The following is a 10,014-nucleotide window of genomic DNA, read 5'->3' as shown; positions in this document are numbered from 1 at the left end:
GAAGGACAGGAAAACATATCAAAACCTGAACTTTGTTGGTGCAAACTGCAAGGGGGTTTGATTGTGTTACAAGTTATAACAAGGATGACTATTTAATGAGAAAGATGCTCAGAATTGAAGTCATATATATTGAAAGTAAAAACTTGGTGAAGTTTGATCTATTCGTTCTATTCTAATGTGAAATAAGGCTCAAGAGAATCTGAATAAGTGAGAGAGAAAGCAGATTTGTACTAAGGAGGGCTGTTGTCTAATTGGCTAAAGATCCTTCGCATATACCTCGTCTGATAAAATCAAGTAGAACCACGCTTTGTTGAACAAACTTTAATTGTTGTTTTGTCATAGGCTTGGCAAAAATGAAATTGAGAAATTCTTAGCTAAGACTACCCAGTTCAAGTTCTCAAAACCCACCTCTGGTTTTTTATTTTGCCAATAGATGTGATGTTTGAATTTGATCCGCAAAGAGGAAGACCCTTCTCCATTGAAGTGGGTTTCTTTGACTCTGTCCTAAAGATCAAACAAAAGATTCAAACCCAAGTCTTCAAAATGAAGTTAAAATATTCACAGTTTAGCGTAGAAGCAAACGATCCTATTAATTTTTCCTGTTTAAAACCAAATTCGGATTTAGATGCTTTTGTGGATTTGGGCCAAGTTGCGTAGTGAAACCTGACTCTGATACCAATTGTTAAGAACTCATGGGTAGAACTTGCCCTTAAAAACCGGCTTGTAAAAGAAGGGTGCTCATGAGCTCTTAAACCACTCTAGGTTCCAATGTGAGATCTTGAGTTCTAACTAGGCACGTCCTTACTAACATGCTAACCTGGGCTAAAGCCCAAGCAGCTTGTTTTTTTTATAGACTAAATTATTATTCTAGCCTAGGTCACCTAAATAAAATATTATTAATTAATCCCACTAAGACTAGGCTAACCACCCAAATAAAATATTATTAACTAATCCCACTAGGACAAGGCTAACCAACAAATAAATAAAAAGAACAAAATTAGCAGAAACATACTACTTGATTGATAGATTGATTCATTTGGTGCTAACTCTTCCTGTATCTACAACAACAATAGAATGAGCATTTTCATGTATGAGACTTCGGAATAAGATAGGTGATGAGTTTCTTGCTGATTGTATGCTACTTTATATTGAAAGAGAATTTGCTGATAATATAGATAATGAATCAATAATTAGTGATTTTAATGTTGTGAAGACTCGAAGGGTGCAACTTATATAAGTGTTATTTGAGGGGTAAGGCTCATAATGTACCCCCGTGCATTTTTTTTTGTTATCAATGAAATTTACTCATACTGTTGAGTTTTCAATAGGTTTATACGTAAGGTAAATATAGCCCACGCCATTTTGAAATCCTCAGTCCGTTCCTGGTCCTAATAGCCTTGATTTTCACTTCAATATCCACTTGCTATAAGTATATATACCGATGTTCTAGAAGACCCCAAAGTCCAAGAACCATGCAATTATGTCCGAAAGGAATCATATAATTATTTTCATGATCGCGTATTGTTCCTTCAAAAGTCATATATTCAGTTATTCACACCAATGACCAAATGCTGAGAGATTGATTTCTAACAATTTCAGTATAATATATATATCGGTAAGCAGTAAGTAAGCAAAAGCATCTGATGCCAACAGAGCTCTGCCATTTTGCCAACACCAGCCAGTTATATTCCATTCTCCTCAAACACCACCATCCCTTTAATCGTCACCTTTTATCTTAACTTGTTATTCTAATTCCTTTTCACAGTTGGGAACTGCTGTTATAAAAAGGGCAGGATGAGGCAGTTGAGTTGAGGCCATCGAGTTAAGATAAACGTACGTACGTTAAGTTTCATATCTTTGTGAAAGAGTTTCTTAGAGAACTATACATGGCATCAATGAAGGCTGAAAAGCAAGTTGGCACTCAACTATTTGGGCAGGCCAAGAAAGAACCTGCCACTTCCAAGGCCAGTGATGGTGGAGCCAAAGCTCCAGCATCTAAGGCAGCCCCAAAGAAGGCTGCATCAAAGCCTCAGGCACCGAAGAAGAAGGTATGATATGGTTTTTTTCTTTCTAATTTGGTATTAATCAATTTGGTTTCACTAACAAACTGATTGATGATTGTACAGGGTAAAGGTGGCAAAGCTGCAGCCAAGAACTGACCGAAGTGCTGATTAGCGCTTATAAGAAAGAAACGACTTCATTCCGTATTGTCTCCTAATATTGTGTTTTTGGATTTTGTAATCAATGAGTGCAAGCATGGCAACTTTGATCTCATCCATGTAAAGCCACACCCTAATGAAATAAAAATATGTTTTTAGCTACGGTCCTCAAATGTTATACTGCAAGACGGGTTCACCTTGTCACAGATTAGCCAAAAGAGCTTCATTTTTCTAGTTCCCGATGTAAAATAATCTGGGTTTATGATTACAAATATCCCCTTAAGGTCGTCAATATCATTACATATCATCCTAATACGATTATACAAGTTTCCAGAATCTTTCAGACATTATACAACGGGAAATAAAATCTTTGATATGAGACAAGAGAAGCGGGTAAATCTGAAGGTTACCCAAAAAATAAGGGGTAAACACTTCAACTGTCATTAATGATATGTACAAAATGAATAGAGTAAATCACCAAGAAACTCAAGGGGCTGATAACTGATTGACAAAATGGCTAGAATGGGCTAACACGGTGAGCCAACTTCAACATGAACTCAGGTACAAGACGTTTTCTTGGCGGAGCCACTGCGTCTTTGGCAAGAGCCTCTGAATCACCTTCATGAATGATAGCTACTAAATCTTCAAACATATCGTCTTTACCACCTCGCATTGGATCCTGAATAACACATCCACCAAATAGATTTAGTATAAGAAACTCTTTCTTTCTAGGGTGTTCTTTTCCGTCTTGGGGAGGGGGAAATTTAAAAGGTAGGATCTTTTGATAGGCCATGTTAGTACTTCCAATATCCGAAAATGGAGAAGTAATCTCTTGAAAAAAAAGAAGTAAAAATATTTATAAATATCCAAGAGTGGCAAGTTTGCTTTGTAAGGTTCTTGCAGGAAAGAATAAATCCCAGACCAGTACTTGAAGATGCAAGAGAAACAAAGCATTGGAGCATTTCACCTTTTTAATGAATGAAAATAAATGGTTGTGTCGTTGATGGAGATTCTAGATTTAAGAAACCAAAAGGCAACTAAGAGCTAGTCTGCAGAAAATGTACAGTTGAGTGGAGCATTTTTCTTAACTACAACCACAAACTCCACAACCCCAATGTTAAAACAAAAAGGAACCATCTTTAGTGATCCCTTACCTGAAGAAACAAATCCGTGTGAGTCTTCCCTTCATAAAGAATCGATTTAGCTTTCACTCCAAGTCTCTGAAGAGTTTCTGCAAAATTCTTGCTGCACAAGGGAACATGTTAGTCAAAGCCTGTAGACTTATAATTGTAACCTATAAGATTTAAAGGATAACCTTATGTCTGAATAGTATATTTTGACTCTAATAGTTACATTAAGTAATGCAACAATGAAATACTCAGTTGTAAGATTTCTAAAGAAGGGGTTCACACTGTTACAATTGAGAAAGAACTATAGGCGATCAAATAGTATATTTTGACTCTAATAGTTACATTAAGTAATGCAACAATGAAATACTCAGTTGTAAGATTTCTAAAGAAGGGGTTCACACTATTACAATTGAGAAAGAACTATAGGCGATCAAGTAATTCATTTCAGAGGAAACTTATACCTGGCATCTGATGGTATGGAATAATCTGCTGTACCATGAAATAAAATAATTGGAGGTAGGAGAGAAGCAGCATGTCTAATGTTCAGGTCCTGAATCATGAGTTCTGGAGAAAAACGTTGCAATGATTGCTCCCCTTCCATTATGCTGAAAAAGGTTTTGAAGTCATAAAAATCAAATGCATTCTAACAAAAAATATGGCACTAGAAGAGTATATGTACAGTCAACTTTCTAGGAGACCAAGAAGGTCCTTACCCTAAAAAGATTGAACGGTATAAACCTCGACGGTGGAAGTGATCCACTAAGTTAAGCAAATTGTACCTGTTTGAGCATGTCAGAATGAGAACCTTAAGTGCAAAAAGAAAATTCATAACTTACAAAAATACATGAAAAAGAGCAGCAGGTGCAATCAGAAAGAATGGGATTGTGGATGAAGAAAAAAAACAAGTATGATTTATTAGACCATAGTTGTACTATCAAGTCCGGAGACTACACTGAAGCAAATACAATTATAGAATACAAGTAGCCTTTTTATCAGTTCAGAAGCAAAAGGTGATCTAAGAATTTGGTCATGAACATGTGTATGCCATACAAGCACTAAAACCTGCATTACCCACTAACATATTCAAATTAAAGACGTAACTATCTGGTTCGGCCTCCTACAGCTTTGGGTCAGTTACACTAGAATGCATTTGCCTGTTCACTGGTGCCATACTCTCATCTAATATGGTTCACTATAACAGAGAAGAGGGCAACAGATTTCAGATGAGTTTTGACATTTACCCTCCAGATAGACCAAAGTAAGCCTTTATCTGGGAAACACTCCAAGAAGTGCTCTCTCCTTCACCAGCCTCCTTGATTGCCTGGTCAATGAGTGCGCACGCACCAATATGTGCACCAGCTGATTGTCCCATTAGATAAATCCTGCACAAACATAGCATGAAAAATGCCAACTTTGGTTACTAGGATTATCTCCACGACTAAACCAAATTATAGAACCTAAAAAAACCTCCATGACTGAAATTTAGAACAAAAGATTCCATTACCTATTAGGATCACCTCCATAATCAGCAATATGATTGCACACAAATGAGATTCCTTGAGAAGCATCCTTTACCATATCACTGATAGTACCCTGAGGAAAATTTCTGCATGAAGAAATCATATCAAGATAATGTCTAAAATCGGGTAGCTAAGGATTAGATACATTAATTCCCTTTCATAGATAACAGAGGTGGTGTATCAGAGAGACTCAAATCTCCATATATTCATAAAGTTCCTTCAGAAGAATAGAGTTTCATTTGGACACATGGCACCTATCATTTGTAGTATGTGCTTGCTTGAAGGTAAAAAAGCCACCTGTAATCTATGCATGCCACTATGATGTCTCTTTCTGATAACTGTTGTCCTAAAAGAGACCCCCATGCTTTGTAACTGCATCAACAGAAAACTAAAAACATATTAAGAATAAATAAGCAGGAAAACGTTGCAAGAAAAAGGCAACTGTGATCAAAATGAACAAACAAAGCAAACTATGACACACTGAATACAACTCAAGCATAAGGAATCATGGTACCAATAAAAGGGACCTCAGTCTCAGCTCCACTGCTTAAAATTTACATCCCGGAAACCAACAGTAATGTAAGCTACTGCTAGCTAGACCCTTCATAGAATTATTCAAAATAGGCTGCCAAGGAGTAACATCACTCACCCAATAATCCAGGCTCCACCAGTTACAAATGCAATGACTGGCTTTGGCCCGTCGGTATTTTTGGGTAAATAAAGATCTAGCCTGCAGAACAAAGTATCAGCTATTAATGCTGCAAAACCAATGAATATTAAAATATATACTGCTCCTGAATACACACAAAAATAAAGAAAGTTCATATCCTACCTATTTCTTGGTTGATCGCCATAAACTATACCTCTGTGAACCTGACTGGAGAAGAAATAATGATAGCCAACTGCAAAAGACAGGTAGACTAGTCTAGTCATCCTCCCTTGGATGATAATTTGTGAATCATATCTCATGGCCATGATAATGGTCTACAAAATTTAATATCCGAAGTGGACAAAAAAACTATAATGCATAAAAGGTATGCAAGAGGTGAGGCATATATGCAAGATAATTTTAAGATGGCCCCATATGAATGTTACCTTGAATAAATCCTGGCATGAGTAAAAATGAATAACAACCAAGGGCAAGAAATCTTGTAATCCATCTGTAGCCTACCCTGAACAAAAATATACAATCAGGAAGCATCTAATAATAGAGAAATGCTTGATAAAGATCTCAAAGATCACGAATCCATGTAACATAAATAATATAAAACATAAGAGTGCCCTTTAAAAACAAGTTTTCTCTCTTTCTAATGTGTAAACTTCAGGATGATGAATTTTAATAGATTACGTTCCATTTTAAGTAATTCCAAGTTCCCAACCAGTAGAAGCCGTTTCCATTTTGCTTATGTTAGGTTATGTATCTTCTTTTATCAATGTTCTTTCCAACAGTCATGTTCCACTTACAGAGCTCACAAGGCAATATCTTTTGTTTCTTGTGTGATCCATAGACTATTTCACACATGTTCAAGCCGAAGGTCAGATTTTCCTCAATGTCACTTTCCAGAGATCTCATTAGACAGTTCTAACTCATTGTTCAATATTATTAGTCTCAAATGATAATCAAATAGTTCTCACTCTGAAAGTGAAGTCCTTGATTCCAATCCAAGCATACAACCATTGATAGACAGCACTATTTGCAATCCAGTTTTACTCAGTTTGCAAATAATCGAAATCACAAAATGGGTATCCCAAATCGGAGCAAGTGTCAAATCAAAATACACAACCAACCAAGAATTTTAAAAAAAGAACAGAACTTTGCGTACCCAAGATATCTCAATAGCTTCAAACTTAACCGGGTCACCAAGAACGTCTCGGCGGCAGCGTGCTCCACCTCGCGGCCCAAGGAATTGTTGCGGCTATCATCGGAGAGCGAAGAGAGGGAGCTATCGCTGGCGGTCCGGCGCCGCCTCTGCTGGTGCTTGTTGGCACCATTAGTGGTGGTGGTAATGTAACTTGAGGCCCTAGGGAGAAGGGGCTTTATTATGGGGGTGCCCTTCTCTTCATCTTCTTCTTCAAAATGTGAAAAGAGGAGAAGCCTAGTTGTTGGGTCATCCTCTGCATCTTTGAGTAGCAGTTTGTCTGTGGGAGAAGATGAGCTTGAGAAGACTGAAGGTGGATGGTATGATATGGGCAGAATTTGTTGGGATGGCATTTTGCTTTTTCGGGGGAGTTTTCTAGAGAGAGAAAATTGGCAGCAAATCTTGAGCTTTCTATGTTTGCTGTGAATTGGGTAACTGTTAATAACTGCTTTTTGTGATGTTGGGTTTCTTTGAGTCTTGGAAAGATTGGAAATTTGGCAATTGGCAGATTTAGAGATCAAGAACAGGTGGAAGAAACCAAAGCCATTTTGTCAAAATCAGTGTGTACAATGTTAGGCATATGGCATGCAAACAACCAGAGAGAGAGAGAGTGGAGCAGCCCCAGTTAGCTTTTGCCACATGGTGTGTGATGATAGGTTACTTTGTTTTTGTACAAGTTGGAATTGGTCGTATTCGAATTTCTTCGTGCTATGCATTTTATTATTTTGTCGCTTCTCTAATGGCTAACGTAACAAGGAGCTGTTTGGATTTCGCTTTGAAATTATTTTTTTGTTTCGCTTGCAATCTTGCATGACGAAATCTGGAATGGGTTTGTGATTTGTGATTTTTCTTCGAAATGCAAAGAGGATGAACTACATTCCAAAATCTGCATTACCTGCTGCAATTTTTTAATTTTTTATTGTTTCAAAAATATATTTTATTATAACACTAGCCTCTCCGCACACGCTTCGGAACCTGCGAGAGGTTTTTTTTAAAAAAATTTAAATTTATTATAGGATTAAAAAAGATAATGGATAGTTGTGTTTCATAAAAATAGGATCAATTATCTGTTTTTTTTTTAAAAAAAAAATTTAATATAAAAAAGTACGAATTTACCATATTATCCTTATTTAATTAATACTTTCAATTCTTAATGTTTGCATTAACCAAGGACATTTTCTGATATTTTGAATGTTTTACCATTTTCTGCCTTTTACTTTATATATATAGATCATAAAGGGGAAGATAAAAATATCCGAAACTTAAAGTGAAAGATTTGAAATTATTCAGAAAAATGAAATAGAAAAGTTCACACAATTAACCAAACCAAACACGCCCTGCGTTTTATCACCCGTTTAGGTTACTGCTACAAAACGAAGCTGTCAATGACTCAGCTTTTGTTGACCTGTTTCTCAATGCATAATGTCGATAGTGCCCTTTCTTTGACCCAGCGATATCATATAGCTGGGCTTTCACTTTCATATTGGGCAACCCAGTTCGATTGGGCTTCGCAGGTCTTTTCTGTTCTTTTTTATACTAAATGGGATTGCATGAACCCAAAGATCTTGGAATTTTGGGCTTTTTCCAATATACTTACTTGCATTGGCCCATGGGCTTCGATGTACCACAAGTCCAGAATTGCACACCAGGTGTTTGTTTGTAGACCTCAATGAGTTAAATGGCAAAAGGAGTGACCTTTTTGCCTTTACCCAACACACTTTTAGTTCATCAAAGCATGTTTTCTTCAATGAAAAAGATTTAATATTAAGATCACGAATGTCTCATCATGGTGGGAGACAGACTTCTTTTCATGTATCAAATTTCTCATTTTGATTTGCAAATTGCAGGCAGCAGCGAGCCAAACACAACTGACATTATTGCAGACAAATCCGAATTGGTTAGTTTCCTCATCATCAACAATGTACATAAAACTGATCATGCGTCTACTGTGGCTGCGTTGATAGCTAAGCCCATCGGTCAAACCCATCTTTTGCAAAAAGGCATAAAAATATATGTCGCAAATTGCAGTGGTTCAATAATAAAGAGACATCTTTTTTTTTTGGGGGGGGGGGAATGTTGTTCTTTTTTTTTTCCCATAAGGAGATCCAAAATAAGTGATTGAGTAAGCGAAGCAAAAGCATATGGGGTCCTCGGCCTTGAGGGTGTGTAAGTGGTGTCACCGCACAGGATCCTTAATTTTTAAGGGCCCTGAAATTTTTTTATAAATATTTTCATATTAGATTGAGGGCTCCCGTTTAAGTTTCAAACAGGGCTCTCAAAATCTCAATATTGGCCCTGGATCCTCATGCATGCTAGAAAGAATTATGTTAAATTCAACAGAGAGAGAGAGAGAGAGAGAGAGTAATTAATTATTGGTCAGCTGATGGGCTCTTTTGAATGGGTTTTCACTTTTCCAATAATGCATGTCCCATTTGCAGCACTAGATGTCACACTTCCTCTGGTGGTACCACAGAATTATTAATTTAATTTATAGTCGATATGTTAGGGAACAGTGAGACCCATTAAGCAAGAAATCTCTAATGGAACAATGGAGCAATTTTAACTCAAATGAAATTGCATGCATTGTTGTTGCTTCCATGTCCAAGTGATCTCAGAAAGGTGTGTGTGGCTTCGCTGCGTATGGGCAGTGACTATGTATGTAGTGTTGATATAAGAATGATTGAGTGTTTGAATTCTTACAGGCTAAGATTATTTGCCTCCACTTTTTGGGAAGGGAAAGATATTGAATGTGATTCGATCAGTGGTGGTTTTGATTAAGACGTACATAGTTAGTCCAAAATTTGTTCCTTAACTTTAAAACGTTGAACATACTTTTACACGATACTTGATGATAAAAGTTTAAAAGTAAGTAGCAAAGATTTCCCAATCAAGGAGGAAGTGCTTGTTAGTATTTGGGCTTTTTTTGATAAATACTGGGAACTAACGTGTCCTTTATATATCTGAGTGTTGTGAGTTCCCGTGTAAATTAGGTTACTTAATTCTAGATATTTTGTGATCCTATTTTAATTTTGATTACATTGATTTTGCGATTTGATTATTAGGATAATCACACGAACGGTGTAAACTTTTTTTTGTTTTTCATATATAGTAAACCATACGAAAAGTGAACTCTAATCTAGCTATCCTACTTTGTTTTTTTCACCTTTAGATTGTGTGGGGAAATGCATGCATGCAGTCCAGTCGTAAGTTGCCTTTGTGAAAGATCTGAACTTTTCTTTCTTAAAGTTGATATTATGAAGAAACAAGTTGAATAACGTAAAGACTTGCTTGTCGTATATTCAAAATCATTTTAAAGGAATGTAGTTATAGAAACTGAGTGAATGAT

At 36.5% G+C, this 10,014-nt stretch overlaps 1 protein-coding gene and 1 long non-coding RNA gene across 3 annotated transcripts; one reads left to right on the top strand and one right to left on the bottom strand.

Annotated features, from left to right (window-relative positions):
• Positions 1-1,656: 1,656 nt before the first annotated feature.
• On the top strand, positions 1,657-2,321 carry LOC110757737 (uncharacterized). Its single transcript, XR_002526841.2, has 2 exons — positions 1,657-2,048; positions 2,127-2,321. It is a non-coding gene; the product is annotated as an uncharacterized LOC110757737 (long non-coding RNA).
• A 260-nt stretch (positions 2,322-2,581) lies between these two features.
• Positions 2,582-7,251, bottom strand: LOC110757736 (putative isoprenylcysteine alpha-carbonyl methylesterase ICMEL1). 2 transcript variants are annotated; one of them, XM_021959440.2, is made up of 11 exons: positions 6,633-7,251; positions 5,905-5,981; positions 5,642-5,711; positions 5,459-5,539; positions 5,107-5,181; positions 4,794-4,895; positions 4,531-4,671; positions 4,003-4,068; positions 3,751-3,894; positions 3,314-3,404; positions 2,582-2,838 (listed from the first exon to the last, which is right to left on the bottom strand). In XM_021959440.2, the coding sequence occupies exons 1-11, from the start codon at positions 7,019-7,021 to the stop codon at positions 2,677-2,679; spliced, it is 1,398 nt and encodes a 465-aa protein (XP_021815132.2). In that variant the 5' UTR covers positions 7,022-7,251; the 3' UTR covers positions 2,582-2,676. The 2 variants fall into 2 exon arrangements, with proteins under 2 accessions (XP_021815132.2, XP_088103120.1); XM_088246994.1 differs by having other exon boundaries at positions 5,905-5,976; positions 6,633-6,772.
• Positions 7,252-10,014: the final 2,763 nt, after the last annotated feature.

The sequence above is a fragment of the Prunus avium genome, chromosome 1 (assembly GCF_965620075.1).
Source record: "Prunus avium chromosome 1, drPruAviu1.hap1.1, whole genome shotgun sequence".
Lineage (NCBI taxonomy): Eukaryota > Viridiplantae > Streptophyta > Magnoliopsida > Rosales > Rosaceae > Prunus > Prunus avium.
The sequence above is the reverse complement of the archived record's forward strand: the minus strand, read 5'-3'. Positions and strand labels throughout refer to the sequence as shown.